Raw genomic sequence first — 23189 nt, 5'->3', positions numbered from 1 at the left:
CCATATATTAACTTCCAAGTTGTATAATATTATAACTTTCAAGTTTTCAATAGGCTTGCCGCTCTGGGCGGTGGCACGTTTCGCTTCCCCCCCTCCCTTTCCGCCGACCCTGTTTTCACGTCACTCTTATGTTATTTATGAAAATGCAAGCTCTTATATTGGGATATAAGGGATGATCTTCTCCGAAGGTATTTATATGGCAACACTGTTCCATGTAATACACCCTGGACTTCATTTTTGCAGGCTAAGGCTCTGGCGACTGGACACACAGTCAGTATAACCTCTGTGGTGGTTGTGTTGTGCCGTTCTATGTGTTTGTCAATATCTTCATCCATTCATCTCCATCGTCGCGAGTAGCCAAAAGTGCCAAAAAACGATATAATGTAAACAAGACAATAACAAGCTCCACATTAATATCCCTGGCAAATATAATGTAACGTTTTTCAGTAATATTAAGGTCATTTTACAGGTATTTTTCTTAGCTGAACTTCAGACCTCGAGTTATAAATATTCCACAATACACTCTCCAGTTCTTGGAATCTAGTCGAAGATAACGACAGAAAAAATAACTGAATCTAAGGTTTAATTTCGCAGACGTCTGCAGATAAACGATACCATTCATTTTTTGCTGTTGTCTTCTTGGTTTCAATTCTTTCAGCCACCGAACGCTCGCTTGTTTCCAATTATACTCTCTCAAGTACGTGACTCATTTGCGACGAATTATATTTATTATACATAAAAATATATATTTATATTTTAATACCTAAATAAATTTACATGCCACATTAAAAAATAGATCATTCTGTTACAATTTGATGGCCATTCTAGCCATATGAAACATTTTATGATTCACAAGTACAACCTCAGTTTATTTAGTACATTCTCAGATAAAGAACACAATGAAGGCGATGTTGTGTTTAATCTAGTGGAATTACCCTATTTTCCCACACAACATCTTTTGTTCTGGTGTACTGTAAGTGTTTTGGCGGGAGTACAGCAGTGTGGCACTTGAAAGATTTTATCACTATCTGATAATAAAGAGTCTGTTAAAAATTTTCCTTGAAACAAAATCGTTACTATCTATATGGAACGATGTATATAATCAGAAAGAAGAGATACTTAACTTCAATGACTTATCATGCCTGAAGAGTATGAATTGCTAGCCTATGACATTAAGAATCTTCCTTTATCTAAATAGAACGAGGAGTACAATGTACTAGTGATAACGGTTTTGCTTTAAAAACTGACCGATCTCCCACTTTTGTTTCACTCTGGGCAAGATGAAGCTGTTGATAGTGTTTCTGGCAACACTGATTGGTGTATTGGGAGCCAACAAGTCTGGGTGAGGACATTGTAATTATTTTTGATTGATTGATGTATTGAATTGGTGATTAAAGTCCACTTTATGCACAGTTAGGCTAATCGGGACTGGACCTACAGTTTAAGGTGGGATCCGAACCACTATGTGCCTCCACCGAGTATCGAACCTGGGACCCCTTCATTACAAGGCGACGATGCTACCACTGCGCAATCGGGGAGGCATCATTGTTATTATTTATTGCAACAATGAACTGTTTCGGTAACAGAAGTTTGCGAAAGTTCAGAACGCTGTTTATTATCATATTTCTAATCAAATCTACATTTATAATGAGGCATAACATTATAGATATTAGTAGTTGACTTTATATGCTCATCAATATTGGTGAACATTATATAGCATATAAAATAATATAATGTGGATAATACAAATACGTACTAAATTAAAACTTTTTGCAGTGTTGACAATATGTTTCCTTAGTTCTTCAGCGTAGACAATGACACTCATATCAGAAAAAGACATTAAAAATTTCTACCAGTGGCGGCGATGTTGTGTCAAAACTGGGGGACAAGGTCTCAAAACTAGGGAAGGGGGGGGGGACAACGACAGTTGGTAGATAAGGCTTAGTATTAAGAAGTCAAAAGTGACAGACACTCATATCAGGAAAAAAACATGAAAAATTCCTAGCAGTGGCGGCGATCGGGTGTCAAAACTGGGGGACAAGGTCGCAAAACTAGGGATGGGGGGGGACAACGACAGTTGGTAGATAAGGCTTAGTATTAAGAAGTCAAAAGTGACAAAAAGTAAGGGGTAACTGCACCCCAAGCCCCTCTAATCGCGGATACTGTTTCCTGTGTATCTTGAATAGTGTGCTAAAATCGAAATGTAGTTCCATATTAATGATTGATTGATTGATTTAAAACTGTTGGGTGCATCGACACTTTAAGCCATTTTGCACCCTTCATGGGAGGATCCCCTTATTTTTAAACTTAAATTTAAAAAAGGGGTGTAAAAACAACCTTGAGAAAGTTTTAAAATGCAAGTTTTAAATGGACTTGCATAGGACAAACATAACACATTAAAAAGGTGTGGGCCGACAGTAATAAATCCGAAAGTATTAAAAAAATGATAAGAGTTTGAATATCTGACCCTCGCCTAACAGGAAAATAAGAAAACCTAACAGACTTAGACAATGACAATTCCAGCACTAGTTCCGATCATCAGATTCATTGATTGAGTTAGTGTTTTAAGTCCACTTTATGCACAGTAAGGCTAATCGGGACTGGACCTACAGTTTAAAGTAGGATCCGAGCCACTGTGCCTCCACCTGGAATCGAACCCGCGACCCCTTGATTACAAGGAAACGACGCTACCACTGCGCCATCGGGGAGGCCTTCGGATAATGAGGAACTATCTTCGCAATATAACTTTTAGATCTCCACTCCTAACATTCTTTTGTTTTCCTTTCAGCTACCAAGTTGTCCGGATCCCAATCACTGAGAAGAGGATAAAGGAGTTTCTGAGGCCTTACCATGGGGAAGTTGGCTTCGACTTCTGGACCCTCCCCCAGGTGGGCAAGGAGGCTGAGGTGATGGTTTCTCCTGAGAACATCAAAGGTTTCCTCAGCAGCCTCAAGCGCCACCGCATCCCACACAGAATCCACATGGAGGACGTCGAAAAGTAAGTTCATCTATTCATGTCCCATGGAGAGTAATAAGAAATAAGGATGGTGTAGCTTCTGCCAGATGTCTAATACATTTGAAGTCACCAAAACAGTCAGTGGAGACACTGAGATGGCATTTCTAACATCAAAGACCAAAAATGACCTTAACTTCCTTCTCCGTAGGGTGAGACTCTTTGAAATACAAAGATGTATCCATGAAGATTGATGGAAAAGCTCTTGCCTGAGACAATGTATTATTGCAAGACTAAAACTCTGGTTTCTAGTACGGCAATAAGATGTTCCATCACCCGAACTGCTGCAACTTATATTGATATTCAATAATAATTACCCTCCAGTAGACCACTGATCCACGTATGTACCAGCATCACATGACAGTAACTAAGACATCATTTTTATTTAAGTATTTGACTCCAACAGGGAAACAATTCTCTACTGACAAGAAAGCTTACATTGTAATCACATTATATTCAAAGGCAATGATAAAGTATATAGTACACCCATACGTCCGGCGTTCCCCGATTTAAAATTTCAAAAATGCGTAAATGCTGTAAATATAAAGTAAAACTTCACTAATTTCATATATGTTTGACCTTCATGGTATTAAAATAGATATTTTTCGTGATCCGCTTGCAACGCTCCACTAACAACACTCGTTCTAGCATTTTTTTTTTCAATGACTTTCCTGGCCGGACGCCGCGCTGGTTCGGCGTAAAGGACTATATTCCTTGCTGCCTTTCTGGAGGGAAAGCTTGGATCTCTACAGCAGGCCCGCAAATGCTCTCTCGTATGCCAGCGTACGGAGCAGAGGGCTACGCTACGTGATTGGTTCATGTGATCCTTCTGCCTTTTGAAGCAGACGACAGCGGTAGAATTCCTACCCAATTCTTCGCGCTCATGCCACTCTTGTTATGTGATGCTACAAAACGCAATATTGACTGACGTAACTTTACCAAACTCAAATATACCACTTCTTAATGGCCACTGCATTGTATAATTTATCGCATGAATCGGGATGTGCATTAAAAACTAAAGGATCAACACAGTTTCTTGTCAAATAAGTTGGTGAAGTCCTCGTGGTAGAAGTTCAGCCTGTGCCTGCTCTACCACTTAACCCGCAAAACTATTCTTTTATTATTATTATTATTATTTCGTTAGTATCTAACTGCTTAATATTGTGTCAATGGAAATATTTAGCATTCATTTGAAAACTATATATACATATATGCACACATTATGCATACATACCGAATCCAAAACTACTATATTTAAGTTCTGTATTTTTTGTTCATTTATACACAGATGAAAGTATGACATAGTATTGTGTAATACAATTATTATTTATCTACATGAACCATGAACAATTAAATGATTAAGACCTGAATAATTCTACATTTTGGATTATTTTTATTCATTTCGGTTTTTGCAGGGCCAACAGGGGCTCTCAAAATAGATTTTTTTATGTGAAATGTAAAATTTCTTCCTCTTCTGTGTTTTTATGGGAAGGGATACCAAAACTTATCTTCCCCAAGGAACACGATTCTTTGGGGAAAACAGCCCCAACTGCCTACGGTAAATAATTTTCATTCTACTCGAATATTGTTTTCTACGGCAATGCAAAATTTGGCACACAGTAACACAGTATGTATAAAAAATATATGTTCAAATAATATAATAATGACGCCTCGTTTAAAGTTCGTGCATTATTGCAATTGGAGAGTGTCTAGGTTCATCCTGAAGAATCGTACAGTCGGTTCTATCTTACAATTGTTATATCATTAAAAACTTTCCTATCTTTCAAAGGTATTGAGATAAAACTGACTATTTAATGTGATATAATTCTTATTACGATATACAATATTGCTTTCAAAACACAGCCTTCAACAATTAGGTAAATTCAATTCAAATTCAGTTCACAGTAAAATCACAAATATTGAACAAGATTATTTTCACTTATAATTGTAAGTGCGGTGTGACAAGAAACAAATAAGAATCATGTTTCAATTGTTTGTATTCACAATTATCTGCTGACGGTAAGTAGACATTTGAATGTACACTTGTTCTTTCCTTTGCAGATGGCTTAGTGAGCAACGACGAACATATGCCAGCAGGATAGGATCAAACAAAGCAATTAGTTTTAACCAATACTACGACCACAGTGAGGTAAGATTTTTACAATTCTTGTGAAGCAAATATATACTATTGTAAATAATATATGTATTCATGCATTAGACATGTACCTTCATGGTTCACATTACTGATATATAAACTATAAAATGCTACTACATTGTCGCTATACCCAATATAGACTTATTTCACAGTTAAGACAAAAAATCTATTAATTAATAGAAGTGCAGAGTAATGATAAAGCTCTTAGTAAGTTTTAACTTGAAGTCATAGTCATGAAAAGATTTTCCTTGACAAAATATTAAATTGTGGTTTAATATTTGACTTTTCAAGTTCTTTCATGCATTGTGGTATTGTAGATAAATGATTACCTGGATGAACTGCAGCAGACTTACCCAGATCTGGTGTCAGTGGTGTCCATTGGCCAATCCTTTGAAGGTCGGGACATGAGGGTCATCAAAATTTCCAGTGGAAACGGAACGAAACCAGGATTTTTCATTGATGCAGGTAAATAACAGTAGAACGATGCTTTAATATTATCTATTGTGTAGAGCATATACTGTAAGAATGTAAGATAGAATGTTACTTCATGGTACGCTGTCGGTTGCAGTCATGCACAGAACAGAAGTTATATGAGAAATGAAAATTGTTCACTAAATTTCAAGGCACTAAGAAACTGCCGAAATCAAAACTAGGATGATATTTATGAGGAAAAATGTGGAAATTTGTATAGGCACAGCCTCCCCATTTATTCCTTTCAGATATTTTTCCCAGGGTGATGATAGTCGGGGAAGAGTTTAAAGTATCTGGATAATTCTCTCTATATATCGTATTGTGTACAGTTTTTCTACAATGACACGTATTGAATGAATCTTATTTCTGCCACTTATACATTAAATATCGCATTGATAATACAGAATTCCATATCATGTGGCATTTGACAACTTCTCCATATTTCATACAACAGTTTCATATTTGGCTGACATTCGAATATGTGACATGCTGGAGTGAGGCACTATAATGTGGTTAACGGAGTCTAGAAATAGCGTATTACCTCAAATATGTCTTTCCAGCACTTGTCATACAAAGTAAATACATATTATTAACTTTGGTAAATTTATATACATACATATATATATATATATATATATATATATACATGTATATATATTTATATGTGTGTGTGTGTGTGTGCGTGTGTGTATAAATGGATGTATGTGTGTGTTTATGTTTGTTCCGGCATAACTCTCAAACGCCTGAAGCAATTTCAACCAAACTTGGTACACATATCACTTGCAATCTGGAAAGAAATACTGTGGGGGTAAGACACCCCTGGCACCCCTAGGGGCTGGGGTGGGGGTGGGAAGGGGACATAAAATAGCATTCTATTGTGCGTCACTTTTATGTCATATCCTGCAAGTTATGCTTCCCGCTGCACAGCACGGAGAAGTTGGTTGCCTACACAGAAGGTGCGATATTTCTGTTCTGGAGCAATTTCGACCAAACTTGGTACACATATCACTTACAATGTGGAAAGAAATACTGTGGAGGTAAGACACCCCTGTCACCCCTAGGGGTGGGTGTGGGAAGGGGGTGACATGTAAAAATAATCGAAAACGACCGATATTAGTGTGGATTCCATAGTTTTCGGGGTCGCTAAGATGAATAGTGACATTCCCAATGCCTGTTCAACTCCAAGTTCATTTTACACTATAGTTAGAATTCATTACTTTCCTGTCTAATAGAAGATTGGGATAAATAAATAGCCTGCAATCAGCTAGTATATTCTAAAGTACACTGGGCATCTTATAAATGCCAAGATAAAGCACTTCTGCTGACTATTTTTCTCTTTTTTTTTAAAGATTTTGTTGTTGTTGATTCAATATTTTGACAGTAGATAAGCTGGAACAATTGTGTAACTAAGTGCTTAGCAGGATTCGTATCACGGGAGAGTGGGGGGGCGGGGGGTTCACCTCGTAAGCAGAAAAATGAAAGACTAATGAGGGAAACGATATCATCCAAATTTTCAAGCATATTTTACTACATTGTCATGAATTTTGTTTGTGTAGCGTATTTTATTAATTTTAAATGCGGTGTGCGTATGCTTTTAAAACAATCAGAAATTGGATAGGTGAAGGAGAAACTGAACCAAATTTAAGTTCTAGAAACTTAAGTGACTATTAAATACCTGATAAATGAAACTGCGGTTGTTGCATTAACATTGAAGCTATTTTCACTAAGGGCTATATACATTGTACTCGTGTGTGAGGGAGAGAAAGAAAAAATGGTGCTATGCTACTGCACTGACGGTAGGTCTATTACTGTATTTAGTGACTGGATGAACACTTTTGTATTTTTGGATAGGTATCCATGCAAGGGAATGGATAGCTCCTGCATCCGCTTTGTACATCATCAACCAACTCGTTGAGAACACAGCAGCCAACAGCGATCTAGTAGACAATATAGATTGGTACATTCTACCAGTTTTCAACCCAGATGGATATGACTACACCTTCACCACAGTAAGAAAACTATTTATATCTCTTACATTTTCCAACACTTTAAATACAACTTAGATGGTTATTCAGTAACATGCAGTCTTAATAAGGATTTATTCATCGTCTATTTTTGTCATTGCATATCACTAAATATGTCTAACGTTTTACATGAATTACTTTTAATATCCAAATAATATTGCATGCTAACAAAATGGATTACAGCTGGAAAGATATATTTTATTTATTGGATGGATGGAATTAAATTCAGCCAATATTGGCAGGTCATACTTCCTAATTTCTCTCAAGTATAAAGCTTTCATCGTGAACGCTCGATGCAGTCATAAGATATGACAAACATCACATTATTCAATAAGAGGTGTAAATACAAACTTTCGAGGTGTAAGGGTCGACCTTCTGGCAAGGCATCCATAAGTCAGTCTCACTTCCACGAAGTACACCCCCCGGAGTAGCCTCCCCGATGGCATAGTGGTAGCGTCGCCGCCTTGTAATCAAGGGGTCCCGGGTTCGATACCCGGTGGAGACACATAGTGGTTCGGATCCCACTTTAAACTGTAGGTCCAGTCCCAATTAGCCTTTCTGTGCATAAAGTGGACCTAAAACACCAAATCAATCAATCAATCAAGTACACCCCGGCAACTGCTCCTTGCAGGCCAACGAGGGTCTGACGCCTGGACTCATGGCGAGGATAATCCTCTATGGAGTCGTGTTGTCCTGTGTTTGTCCTTGTGTGTGCTGAGTGTCCCTTTACAGTCTCAGCTTTCAATAGGTAAGGAGAGGAGATTTTAGTCCTCAGTGAATAGATTTAGTTCTTGTTAACCCTAGATAGCTAACCCGTCGTTTGACATATGGGACCGTTTTATTGTTTAATCCCCTTCCACTAAAATCATCCGCTCCCTATTCCGTCTACCTTTATATGGATCAGAGAGACTGGTGTCCTTTTACAAGCGTTCCTTCAGTGTGTTTTTAACTGTCTTTTATTTTATGTCGTCTGGCAGACGAAATGTTAGTGTCTACGTACACCAAATCTTACACAACAATGTCATAAAATTTTGCTATCATCCTGAATGTGGAAATGCAAAATACTAATGCAGATGTTCAACAACAACCAGGAAGAAAGATTTGTGCATTCTGCCCCTCAAGCAAGAGGAGGCTGACCAGAATCTTCTGCTGCCGTTGCACCAAAGCCATGTGTGGTGAACACCAGTCAAAGTGTTGTTTTGAGTGCATACAATAATTATAAAAATGTAATTTTGCATTCCTGCCATGCTATTTATGTATTATTGAATTAAAAAATAACTTTTGTAGTAAGCAAAAGAGTTTTTTGCAAAATTTAGGCTGTGTTTTAATTCTGAAGAAATCAGTGGTCCAGCACACGAATAGTTAGCTTTAACGTTTGGCACAGGACACGTTAGCTTTCTGCCTCACGTCACGGGCAAAAAAAGCCTATGTGCTGATGTTCCCATACTACAAGAAAAATAAAATGAATTTTTTAAGGAATATAAACTTTCACACAAGAGTGAAGTTGCTTTACTTCGAACCTTGAAATTCTATGATATGGAAGCCAAAGATGTAATGGTGATCTTAGATACTTTTCTGTGTCTTCTGCAGGATCGATCATGGAGAAAGACCCGCTCAACTACAGCCAGCCTCCTCTGTGATGGAGTGGACGCCAACAGGAACTTTGACTTTCATTGGATGGGTAAGGATTTTAAAGTGACATTAATATGGAGCATACTAACGTGTTTATCGTGAAATTCTAGCTCAATTTCATATGCCACATGCCCACCTTTCAATTTGAAAGACTGAAGGTGAATCCAAGATGTTTGCCATGTTGGTCACATGCCCTCCAGCTTGATCCTTCCATGTATCAAGTATCGGTATGTTTTATTCCTGTTTCATCATACGTATTTTAAGTTTCTATACTTTTGGACCACCCTGTACATAACAGTGCTGTTCCACTCGCATCTTACAGGCAGTATCTAGATGACAGTAAAATAGGAAATGATTCCCCCAGCTCACAATCTAAATAACATAACCCACAGCGCTACAGCCCTTTGAAGGGCCTTGGCTTACCTACCGACTGCTGGTCTCCCTCCCACACTGTTCCTCCGTCACCTAGTATCGCGTGGAGGAGGTCTTAGACCAGTATTACGAAACAAAAATCATCTTAACCCATTCGCGTCATATGACGAGCTGGACTTGCATGAACCTGTTATGACACATAAGTCGTATGACGAGCTCAGCTCGCAATGCTACACTACTTGATAGTAATGCACGTAGTTCAGTGTGTAGCTCATAGATGTCACTTGTATTCATTCTAAAACGAAGTCCAGATGTGTGATGTTTGAAATTCCTTCAGTGTGACGCCACTCGATGTGTTTGTATGGAGTAAGAAAAAAAAACATTTCTTAATCATATGCCGCTCTCCTCAGCTGCCATTATGGCATTAAAATTTCGCATTTTCCCCAGTTAAGTAACCAATTTAAATTTATGTCATTTTCGAGTTTTTATGCATACTTAGCCTCTCAAAACGAATATAACCTGTTATTTCGACAATAGGATCAAAACTCGATTTTTCGTGGAATCTGTGTTCAACGCTAATATTCATTTGAAACTCGTTTTCTACACATCCCAAATCAGAGATAATTTTCAGAAAAATATTGGATTATTACACAGTTCTAAGCCAATAATGCTTATATATTCTCACATTTCAACCCTTTGATCCGAAGTTTGGTTTTTATGGAAAACTTAGAAAACTTTATATTTTCAACTTCTATGTAGGCAATTTATTTTTGCACTCCAAAACTGCCGTAGTACGGAATTTAAATACGATTTCTTGGTCAACTCCGAAGGTAAACATGACGTCAATAGGTTAATTGGTGACAGTGTTGACACCTACATAATTTCATCAGGGTGCAGAGCATAGGGTGCGAGCTAAATTATATTATCTTACAAAATATTATTAAAATAACGTTTACTGACTTTTAATTAAATATGTGACGCATATGTGACCAAGATTGTGAATGTGGGGGGCGCTCAATCCATATTCGGTCATTTTCTTTCAACGGCAATTTGAGTGACTTTATATACTCCTCATATTTAAATGTTCCAAACTATTTTGGGTTTTCTTACACAATAATCAGGTAAGTAATTTCTGAACAGATTCATTTTTTCAGCATGGCTTTTAGCTTCAGAGTTCCATAATTCACTACCATATAATATGCTACAATTTAATGAAACGCAGTGAAATCTCTTCTCTATACTTTTCTGCCATCTGTAATGAAATTACTGCTACAGCATTCCACAACATATTGTTTGTTACAGAGGGAGGAGCCAGCAGTCAGCCCTGTTCTGAGACATATGCCGGACCGGAAGCATTTTCAGAAGTGGAATCTCGTAATGTGAGAGACTACATCTTGGCCAACAGTGACAATATACAGCTTTACCTCTCATTCCACAGTTCAGCGCAGGTAAGGTTTATTTCATAATCTAATCATTATTCTAGCTTTTGTAGCATTTTTATCTGCCAATTCAGTACCTATAATATAATTTCGAACGTATTGATATACAAACAAACTGAATTATGATTTCGAGGCTATAAAATCACATGATGAAATTGTTCCTATTCTTTGCAGATGCTGTTTTATCCTTGGGCTTACACCTCCACTCTGCCATCCGATGTTCAAGACCTGGTAAGTGCATCTGAGTTTCTATCTAATCAGTATTGAAAGAAAGAAATGAATTATACTATATATTTTTGACATGATACTGTATGTTGAACCGGTTTGTTCGATGTGGACAACAATTCTGAAAAAAGGGAGATATAGTTCGTCGTACCAAATACAGGGGATAGACAAAAATATGGAAACACCACGACACCAATTTTTCCACTTGAAATCGGACGAGGTGCGACATTCTTTTGTTTTTGCTGTGAGATAGGGCCCTGTTACAGCGCCTTGAATAACGTAGTGTGGAAAACGACCCAAGAAACTGGTTCCCCGAGACGATGACAAGTAGATGGCAGTGCGATCGACCCAGATGCTAATTTTGTTATGAAAGTAATGCGGCTTAGTTAGTTTTTGGAATATATTGTGTCGATTTGATTCTCTAGAAAGGCGGTAAGTGAATTGATGGAAACAGTTATATTTGTGGAGAGATTTGCAGTCACGAAATGGCATTAATTTACACAGAAAAGTAACATAAATACGTTTTATGTGCAACGCAATGCGAGCATCAACATATCGCATGTGAGGCTGGACGTCAAACGTTGGATTGTGTACACAAGTTTATTTTTGTATACTAATAAAATTTAAATAATGTCATTAAGGGAAAAAAATGTTTCGTGGCGTACATATTATGAAGTCATTTTCCCGAAATGCAGATATTCGAAAGAATTTAATTTCATATTCCATGGAGTTCAAATAGCCGATTAGGATGTACCTTGTCATCTCAATCAACAAATTGCTTTACATCGATTGGTAAGTAGAACATTGGTGTTAAGGACTGTGCATTTTTACTCGTGACTTGGCTGTAAAATGTCTACCTTGTACTTGATGAAAATAAACCGCAAATTAACATAAGTCCACCGTTGTATTTATTCATTTATTTATTATTATAACAATCTTTGAAAAATAAACGAGTATTGTCTGTGTGAATTCCCATAAAAATAATATTTGTGACAATGGCAATATTAATGAACCTTTCAGGATAATGCATACACAATACTAATTCTCGCAGCAATTGTCATGTTACGTGTTACAGTCCATACCTATGTTTTCTTCCGTATTGTTAAAAAACTCAAGGACAGGACATGATCGACGGTTCATAATATTCTTTAATATTTTCGCGACTACTGTACCAAATATCATAACAATTTTCTGATACAAAGAAATGTTACAAGGAAAAGAATCAGACGTTGCAGCAAAAACCCCATTTACTTCCATTATAAGCAGTCGAACACAAAGCACCGGGGTCAACACCAGCGCCTCTAGCGGATCATTTTCGAGTGGAACCAGCCAGAGAGCGCAGAACCATGCCGTTTTCCACACTACGTTATTCTAGGCGCTGTAGCCCAAGACTAGTAGAGTACAAGGCTGGGGCCATACCTGATCACGTGGTCCTTGACGTCAGGCGTGACGTCACGCGCGGACAGATCGCTCTACGCTCCGGTTTCGCAGCCGAATCAAAGCAGTAATTATGAACAAAAAAGAGCCGTAATTATGCCCAGAAGCTAATTGGGAGTGAATACACAGACTTACTTAGGATCCGATATAACGTATGTCCTTACAGTTGGATTACACAGCCATTTACGCACACATTTTATCGGTAGTTTATAAGTCGTCACATTCCTCTGTGAAACATTAGTTTCATGTAAAATTGCGGTTAATACACCTAGTAATGCATTTTGTTAGGGCAGAAAGAAAAATGTATATGTTGAATGCGTAAAATAATTTTGTTAAATAAAGAAAGGCAGAAAGCCAAAATTATGGATAAGTTGAATATGTAAAAGAAAACAATCTCGTCTGTTGCTCTCTTTTAGGAGTGAGAGAGGAGCTGTTTTCACTTAACTTCTTCAAATTTGGTAACTTTGCTTCGACTATTGGTATTTATTTCTTAATTAATTTTCCTTATTCAGATTACAATTCTGAGTCTTACGAATCTTTGAACTACACAGGGAGGAATGTCACAAACACTTTAAACAACTCTTGACTGAACAAAAACTTGAGACATAGAACTGAAAAAAGTCGAGGCTCACTTTATATACGTATATATAAATAATCAGTGGGATGTCGAACAGGGGTGCCCACAGGCGGGTATGTGAAAGCTTGTTGAGTCCACTTAACTTTGGGGGGGGGATTGTGATGAAAATATGACTGAATAAATAATAGAACAATGGAGGACGGAAGTTGAACTACGTTGTCATTTAAGCATCACTCGTATATAAATAGCAAGTTGTGTATTTTGAAGTGTATGGTAGCCTGATGTTGGGTAATGAGACTACTGGTATTGCAATCCACTAACAAGTCTCGTTAGATGCGATGTGTTCAGTTATATATTGTCGCCCGCTGTTTTTATTTTTTCATCGGAGATCACGACACGTCGCAACACCTCACTGAAGGCATTGTGAACTGCAACACCTCACAACCCACCAGGGTGCGAAATCATTGAAAACTGGTGAGGGGGAGAAAGTTCGTAACCTACAACCCCCCTCCCCACAAACATATGTGTGAATTATACGATGTACATATTTGTAATGTTATTAAAAGTAAAAATAAATTACTCAATTAAAATAATTATTGTGATTATTAATTAGAAATTAATTTGTTACTTTCATACATATCAGATAGTGTAAAGCAGCTAACTAATTCCTTTACTAACCGGTTAAAGATGTTAATAAATTATGGCAGTTGAAGTGGTTTTAGTATGTGTAAGTTTTTGTTTAGTTTGTGCACTATGTTAATATAAATCAATTAGATTTCATAGTTATTATTGTTTTGCATTCTTGTTTTACTTTTACTGTGCGTATTGATGTAGATTTGTTAATGATCTCTTGAGACAGAAAGCATTCAACACTCACAACTACACTAATTTGTGTGTGTTTTCAATATTATTCTTAGTAAAGTATATTTGAAATTTAAAGTAATTGCTTATCTTTTCATTGTTATAACAAAACTCTTTCCCCCGGGAAATTTTTGGTTGTTTTTTTTTGTGGCCAAGATTGTTGGTGTGGGGAAATCCCCCTCGTCCCCTCCAGGATTTCGCACCCTGAACCCAACAATCGAGAAATACAAGAAAAAAGGAGCGAAAAGAACAAAACAGATCAGCCTTTCCACGTTTCTTTCCGTATGGGGTAAAGACTCAGCTGGGTTTTGTCCGCCCAATGACGTCACACCCGCGGCAGTCGCGAAAAGAGGCGTGTCTGACCCCAGCCTTTCCTTCTAGTAGTCTTGGCTGTAGCCCTGTCGGACTGGTAGGAGTCGACAGTTGCACTGTAGATGGTGTGAAGTGCAGTTGATGCTGAATCATGTCCGAGCTGACAGTGTTTCAAAGAGGGCAAATTGTTGGTGCCCGCCTTGCAGGCGCCAAAGTAGCCATATTATTTGGCGTATCGAGAGGGACTCTATCCAAGATCATGATGACATAATAGTTATCACCACCCCATTTCATAGCTGTACGATAGACTTGGCAACGCTACATCACATGCTCTGACGTCACACTACGTAATATCGAGGCCTCGTGTCCGGTCCGAGCCAGGAGAATCGCTCGACCACTTGGTCTCGGGTAGCGAAGCTACACACGCACACACTGGGGGAAAGTTCTATTGCAGTTAAGAATTTCAATTAAACTATGAATTAATCAATAACATAATCCGCGTTAGTCTAGTTATCGGCCATTAGGGCTAAAATTAACCTACTTAAACTTGGGGGGTTTATTATTTTTTTTTCATAATTAATCTTCCATAGTTTTTGTATGGTCAATAATATTACGTGTCTTAATGTAAAGAATTAATATCGACCTATTTCAACATATACAGGAGGGTAAAAAAAGGTAAGGTGCTCCCCTATGCTTAGCACCACGCCATGAAGGCGTATAGGGGGTGTGGGGGTAACGCCCCACACTTTCTTGATCCGCTCGTGAATGGGGGTGATGTGATCAACATCACGCCCCTGACCGTCTTTACCCCCCATGGTTTCCCCCAGGTACCCATGTTATTCGACGCTGGGTGGGCGCCGGGGCCGCTTCCAACGTTAGAAAAGTTCCCGGATTTGAACCGGCCGGGGATCGAACCCGGGACTAGGGTGAACACTCAATTTAGGTGTGTTTACATGTTGTTTACATTTACTGGTTGTTTACATGAATTTTAGTGGTGTTCTTGTTAATAGTAATTACTATTTATTGTTAATGCTTTGATTGTAATAAACACGAAATTGAAAAGATACCTTTGCTCGTAATTTATAATTACTGGATATGGTCTAATGCTCTCACTACTAGGTACGTAGTTGTATGGCTCTAGGAAAGTGAGGGCCCAGTCTAACTATCCACTGCGTGATACCATCTTCGCACATATTTTTTTTTTCCTATATAGAGGCAAAATACGTGGGGATGTCATATAGTGTGTCCGGAAAGACATCATCAGATAAACACTTGCGTGGATGAAAATGTACACTGAGTGACAGAGACAGAAGGACACTGGGAAGGATTGTGACCATGTTTTGCATGAAGAATGGTGCAAGATCCCATTATCCACCATCCAGGACTTTATTTGTCCATTCCTCGGAGACTGCAAGCCATTTTGGAAGCTAAAGGCCGTCCTGCACCTTATTAGCTACATCATTCCGGCTTTTCGTCGCAGATGTTTCCATATTTTTGTCCATCCCCTGTATGTTGTTGTTGTTTGAAACCTGTGGTTTATAACTATACTATCTTTGTTTCATGTAGATACCTCTTGCCGAAGACGTAGCAAGTGCAATTTACCAGGCTGGTGGAACTGATTATGCTGTAGGAACTGCTCCTGACCTGCTGTGTAAGTATAGCTAAAGTTCATGCAACTTTCATAATTTTCATGATATGAATGTACTTGTTGCCTTCTCTATCACACATGCAAGTAATCTCTCCTTGCTGTCAAAACTGGTCGAACTACGGCACACTGTAAAAGAAATAACGTGGACTCGTTCTTAATCTCCGAAACCTGACTTGAAGGTCACAGTGCTGATATTAGCTTTAGATTTTCCTGAATTATTCCATGCAATTTCAACCAACACTTGTCGCTTCAGCATTTTTAAAAATATTAATAATTTAACCACTTACATCCCTTAAGTGTTCAAAACTGACATTGAAAAGTGTTTTCAAACTCTAGTTTGGATCTGGCGTTACGGCGATTTTAGCTTTTTCGGACATTTATGAAAATCGTTGTAACCATTTTCTTCACAAATAAATGCTCTTTCCTTTTGCTCCCAGATTAGTACTTTTCATGATATACTGCAATGAACCCGGTCGATATAATTTTTCATAATTTTTCATCTTTGAGGCACAAAAAAACAGCCATACTTCTTACGTTTACTGATATGCCAGGCATAATTGAAATACAAGTATATTCGCTTACTAGGCTCTCATTGAAATTTTACACTTTCATGCATGCTGTTTTTCATGTCGATCTTCTGAAAAAATGTAATATCGAGGTTCATCTCTACACACTTCATTTCAAAGGTATTGTTGCCACTAATGAAATGTTTTCTCTTTCTGTTAGATGTCGCTTCTGGCGGTACTTTCGACTGGGCGAAAGGTGGCGCTGGCATCAAGTACGCTTATACTCTTGAAGTCACTGGGCTTGGATACAGCTTCTACCTGCCCGAGTCACTCATTCAGTCCGTGGTTTCTGACGTCTACGAAGGAATCAGAGTTTTTGGAAACTTCTTGATACAGAATGGAAAGAAAGTTTCCAATTGATTTTCATAAACATCTTTCATGGAGCAAGTATGAAGTCTACGATTTAGTACAAAACTTCAGAAAATAAATAACATCATATACTAAATACTTGTGTTTTTCTAATTTCAACCATGAGTCAAGCTAATTATGGGCTAAGGTTCTCCGCGTATTATGACAGGAGTTTATGAAAGAAACTGTGCAATTGCTGTGAAAAGTTCAGTGGCGTAGGAACAGGCTGTACAAGACCCAAATTGCACCCCCTGTAACTTCCTCAAAAAATTTAATAGATGCAAGATGCTGCAGTTGAAAGAACTTTGTTTTTAACAGCTAAACGAAAAAGAAACATTTGTTTTGTCCGTATTAACTAGGGTGACCAGACGTCCTCTTTTATCCGGACATGTCCTCCTTTTTAGGTGTCTGTCCGGCGTCCGGGCGGATTTTTTAGAAATCGTTAAATGTCCTCCTTTTTTGGAAAGAGTATAGCCTTGACCATAGCAAATGTGCTGCATACAGAATGCTTCATTTGGGGCGCGTTAAATATTTGAGCAATGCTCACCTAGCATCTGGAAGCTCAATACGATCACTTTCCCGACTGAGTCTCTAGTAGGGCGCGTATTTAAGTCACTAAAAACCTCTGAAATAGGCAGTCAAATAGGCACCAAAATGATGAAAATAGGCATTTAAAAGCACCATAAACTAAGAAAAGGCACGAAAATAGGCACTTAAAGTCACCCTAAAATTTAAAAAAGACATTAAAATAGGCAATGGATGTGAACTTATTTAAATTTTCTTCTTACAATGCACAGTTATACTGTATTAGCACTCCAGTTTATACATAAAAGTGCGCTAGCGATTAACGTACTATAATATTCTTTTGATCGAAATTCGCATTTGCGGGGAATCGTCTTTTAAAATAATTCTCACAAGAAGAGCTTGTGCTAACGACTGTGCGGATTTGAACAAATGATGAATAAACAATTGGCACCATTGTAACAAAAAAATATTTAAAACAATGTTCCAATTAAGACCATCAAATCTGGCGAATTCCAGATTTCAGTCAGTACAACATCAACAAAGCCTTACATCTTTCAATATAGGGAAAGCCAAGTGCACGTAAGAAAAAGCTGAAGTATGGAAAAATTGCAAAATATCCATTTTTTGGTACGATTAAGCAAAATAGGCACTAACCATCAAAATAGGAATTTATGGGCACTGTGTTTTCGGAATAGGAACTCCATGAAACGAACTTTAAAGTTTAAACATGAAATGTTATGGTTTACTACAAAGGAAGAAAAAAGGTAAATTGGCAAATTTCCGCACCCCAGTCATTAGTATTAAGCGCTGAGACTGCTGGAACGCATGTAGTCTGTGCAGTTCCTTTTCGGTTGATTGATTTGGTTTATTTTACTTCGCTTTTCTGCCACATTTGGCTAATCGCGAAGATGAGTATGAGCGATGATATGATGATTTTGATGAAGGACACACATGCCCAGGCCGGGATTCGAAACCGAGAGCTCTGGCGTTGTGTCGCGGTGTGCTAACCACTCCAACACAGAGGTCGGCCAGTTCCTTTTCGAGTTATACATACGCGATACAGAAATGCGTAGTGAGAATTTTGATTATTAAGTAATATTTACTTTCATGAAATAACGAAGAGAATGAGAAAATATCCAGTTTTAAAGGATGGAAGAAACGAATATGGGGTAAAGTGTAATGTGGTTGCCACTTTCCCCTGCTGTTGAAAGAGTGCTAGAAATGTTCGTGGCATTGAAATCATATTTCTCTGCCCAATCCAAACTACACAAAATTTTAATTTGGCTTTTCGAAATAAGTTAAGCGAAACTTACTTGTTACATTTGCATTCACTTGTGGAGATATTTCAGTCTAATATCCAAGAATTAGAAAAGGAGTAAAATTCTGTGCTTCAAATTATAGATATTCTTTGTAATTTGTTAAAAAAACAGAAAGAGATCTTCTGAAAAGCATCTGTGAGCAAAATGTTGGTAAGATTTTGTATATTGATTAAATTATGAGTAATGGCAAATGTATAGCCATTTTTTGCGGTGTCCTCTTTTTTATGACTTTGTCCTTTTTCGCCATGCTCTGTCCTCTTTTTTGAATGTATGTGTCTGGTCACCCTAGTATTAACCCCCTATCCAAAGGAATTCAAACCGTAAACCACTACATTGTGGTGGTCCTTACTTGCTGTTTAAATTTAGTGAACAATTATGATATGTGGCCTTGAACTTTAGAACAGTGATTCTCAACCTTTTTAATCCGGGACCCACCTTGAAAGATATTATACTTCATGGGACCCATAAGTATAGGCGCCGGCAGAATTACTTATAGGGGTGTGCACACAGTTTATAATCATATTTTTACTAACATCGAGTACTTTAAGAAACCTTCTTTTACGCTTACATAAACAAATTAGCCATACTACATTCTAGAAATACCAATAAAATAAATAATGAAATTGTGGGAAATTCCACTTATTTGAAGGGATTGGTATTGTATGGAAAGTAAGAAGGCTCTCGCAATACATCTTCAATGACTTCACAAATAAATTAAGAACTTAAAATTGAAAGGAAATCGTTTGGTATTCCAGTATATTGATTCCAATAATTAAAAACAACATACAGTATTTCAATGAGTAAGGTTTAGAAGAACTTTACGCTTACTATTTGATGTATGGAAGCAATACACAAAGTTACGTTGATATCTCCGCAATGGGAAAAAATCTGAGAACGTTCTTGTAGCACCATAAATTTTAACTCTGTCTTTATATTCACATTAGCGTCAATAACTAGCTTGCCTATATTGAATTTTCTAGCTTCAAAACAGAATAATAAAATTCTAGATACGACAAACATGTTTTCCACACACGCACATACTACTTACGTATATTCGTTTTAAAATGACCCTTCTTAACACACCAAAAAGAAAACAAAAACATGGCAATTGTTTTTGCAAAGCAAACAACGAGGTCAAAATCATTTCACGTATTACAGATATGTTATACGATTTGGAAACATTAAATACCTGTTTGCGATATGCAGATGATAACGTTGTTATGAGGTGCCGTAACAGTGAACCATAATTCCAAGAAGTAAAAAACTAAGTTTTGAATATTAACAGTTCACTCCGCCAGAAAGGTTACTGCCAAGATTTAAGTTAATTCAACTGTTTGTTAGTGGTGCATCGACACTCGGTCAGTTCGGGTGACGAAGTAGTGTTGCGTACAAGCAATTCCACTCTTAACCGAAACTCCCTTGTACACCTAACGGCAAAGATAATGGTAGGCAAATTGTCCATAGCTATTTTCATATTCTGCATTCTGTCTTGTTTTAAAGAATGGAATTCTGTTGATAGGAGGCAATGTTGTCCTCTGCTGATTGACGTTATTATTTCAATTCATAATCATCACAATGTGGGAAAAAGAATGGAGGAAAATTGTGATGGAGTTTAGTTCGGGTTCGAACTGAAACTACTTCGGAATCAGGTTTTGAATTCCAGTTTAATTCCAGTCGCGATCCCTCATTGCCAACTAAAATCCCTTACACGAATTAACATAAATTACTGCGACTGAAAAGAAACTACAGATGCCAATTTCCAGAGGGAGTCGACGGACCCTTTCGAACTCAAAAACCTGTTTTCAAAAACAAAATTATGATAGTGAAGCAGAGAGACAACTGGTTTGACTAGCAACACCGACCGACCCAATTGACTATCATGGTTTTCTGTTTTGCAAATCCGTCCAAGGTAATTTCACCCTGTCGACGTACTCTGCCTTTCATTCGTGTGTAAAGGTTTCGAAAACCCCTCAGTGCCAAAAGAGACGTGGAACTGCTTCAACAGGAGGTACCGGACAAGTAAGGCAGTGGGCGGATAGAATGACATCAATGAGCTAGGAAAGCCGCATCCAAGGGTGAAAGACCTCATGAAAAGCTTAAAAACTGTCACAGAAAAGTTAATGAAATTACATATTGTTTAGTATGGAAATGAACCTTGAAGGTGTAAAGCGTACGAGAAGCTGTTTCTTACGAAAGGATTAAATTATATTATTATTAAATTGTACATACTTCGGCGACGACTTTAATCATGTCGAATTTTCCAAGTCCTAACTGTGACCCGCAAGGCACTGACCAGTCTCAGGTGTAGAACTGACTCCGTATTTAAAAATATCGTTAAAAATCTCAGAAAGTGTGAAAGAAAATTGTAGATTCCAAGGCAGAAGAATGTGTTCCCATATACACAAAGCCCTTCGAGGTAAAATAGTGTTATTCCTAGGGCTAGAAATAACACTATTCCTAGCAAATCATCTTCTTTCTGAGTCTTTAAACAATACTAAACCTGATATTAGTCCGTTTCCTTAAGTTAGAACATGAAAACATTGTTTCCCCTTTTGCAGTTTTCGGCCTTTTTCTGTTTTTACGTAATTTTTCAGTATTTTTGACGTTTTTGTTGCATTTTTCTTCATTTTCAGGCTCATTTTTGTTTTCCACTGTTTAAATGCATTTGCTTGAATAACTTGCATATTTAAAATAGACTCAATATGCTGACCAAGGCAGAAATTTATTTTATTATAAAACATAAACTAAACGTACCGTTTGAACCTTCTAGCAAGGTCTTCTTCAGACTCTGCACCAAGTACAAATGTAACAAGGCACGTACAAAACAGGACGATATATATATACACAAACATTACTCCCCTCCAGACTATTAGAAAGTTGTTCTGGAACATTCTAGCAGGTGGCTTTTAGATTTGTACTTGGTGCAGGGTCTGAAGAAGACCTTGCTAGAAGATTGAAACGTTACGTTTAGTTTATGTTTTATAATAAAATAAATTTCTGCCTTGGTCAGCATATTGAGTTTTTCATATCATGGAAACAAGGCTTAATGATGTTAAAGTAGACATAGTCTATTTTAGCAAGTTCGCCAATAATCAAAAATATGGTCAAAGCGAAAGCAACTATAATTTTTAACTGAAATGTTTGGAAATGGAGTAAATAATTAATTGTGGTAAATTTATTTCCCTTGCACCAAACTTAAAATACTTTGTGTGAAGCATACTTCGAAGTTCCCTTGCAGGCCACTATTATCGCTCTCATCAGTGGTTTAAACGTAAAATTACTTATGGCCCTCCCCGATGGGGCAGTGGTAGCGTCGTCGCCTTGTAATCAAGGGGTCGTGGATTCGATACCCGGTGGAGGCACATAGTGGTTTGGATCCCACTTTGAACTGTAGATCCAATCCCGATTAGTCTTACTGTGCATGAAGTGGACTTAAAACACCAAATCAATCAAAAGTAAAATTAGTCACAATATTTTTTTAAAAAAATTACAATCTGATGTACACGAAACACAACCGTATTTTCATATGCTGACCACTGTATCGTGCCAAGCCAACTCTGAAAGGTGTTGAATGGCTTATGCAAAGAAACACTGTGGTGTATTTTGTGTAACTTTGAAGTAGAGATAGTTGATTTGATTGATTTTACTTCCCTTTTGTGCCATTTTTGGCTCATTTGCGAAGATGGGAATGAGTGATGACATGATAAAATTGATGAATGGACACTCACAAACATCCTTGCCCAGGCCGGGATTTGAACCCGGGACCCCTGGGAAGCAGAGATAAAGAACTACATAAAAAAGGTAAAGTGCTCCCCTGTGCTTAGCACCGCGCCATGAAGGCGTATAGTGGGTGTGGGGGTAACACACCACACTTTCTTGATCCGGTCGTGAGTGGGGTTGATGTGATGAGCATCACGCCCCTGACCGCCTTTACCCCCCAGGTGCCCATGTCATTCGACGCTGGGTGGGCGCCGGAGCCGCTTCCAACGTTAGAAAAGTTCCCGGATTTAAACCGGCCAGGAATCGAACCCGGGAGCTTTAGCATGGTAGTCAGATGCGTTACCGACTGAGCCACCGCGGCCTCATAAAGAACTACATTAGCATTACATTTGCTTCAGGATTTGGAAACACCAAACAATGGGTTTTTATCGAATTGTTAAACTGCTCTTGTATGATAATTTGTGAAAAAATCAAGCTTTCATTTTAAAGGGGAAAAAAAAAATTTTAGGTTTTTTTTTACAATTTTGAGGTAATTTTTTTTCTGC

General features: G+C 37.8%; 1 protein-coding gene across 1 annotated transcript; it reads left to right on the top strand.

The window, feature by feature from the left end:
• Window positions 1-1275: 1275 nt before the first annotated feature.
• On the top strand, window positions 1276-17148 carry LOC145994930 (carboxypeptidase B-like). The gene is made up of 10 exons (XM_083131693.1): window positions 1276-1342; window positions 2789-2998; window positions 5075-5162; window positions 5486-5633; window positions 7491-7648; window positions 9254-9344; window positions 10970-11115; window positions 11281-11337; window positions 16085-16169; window positions 16893-17148. Exons 1-10 carry the CDS (start codon window positions 1281-1283, stop codon window positions 17090-17092), a joined length of 1245 nt encoding a protein of 414 aa, XP_082987819.1. The 5' UTR covers window positions 1276-1280; the 3' UTR covers window positions 17093-17148.
• Window positions 17149-23189: the final 6041 nt, after the last annotated feature.

Source organism: Lepisma saccharinum, chromosome 1 (genome assembly GCF_977018435.1).
Source record: "Lepisma saccharinum chromosome 1, izLepSacc3.1, whole genome shotgun sequence".
Classification (NCBI taxonomy): Eukaryota; Metazoa; Arthropoda; class Insecta; order Zygentoma; family Lepismatidae; genus Lepisma; species Lepisma saccharinum.
This window is presented reverse-complemented; position numbering and strand designations above follow the sequence as displayed.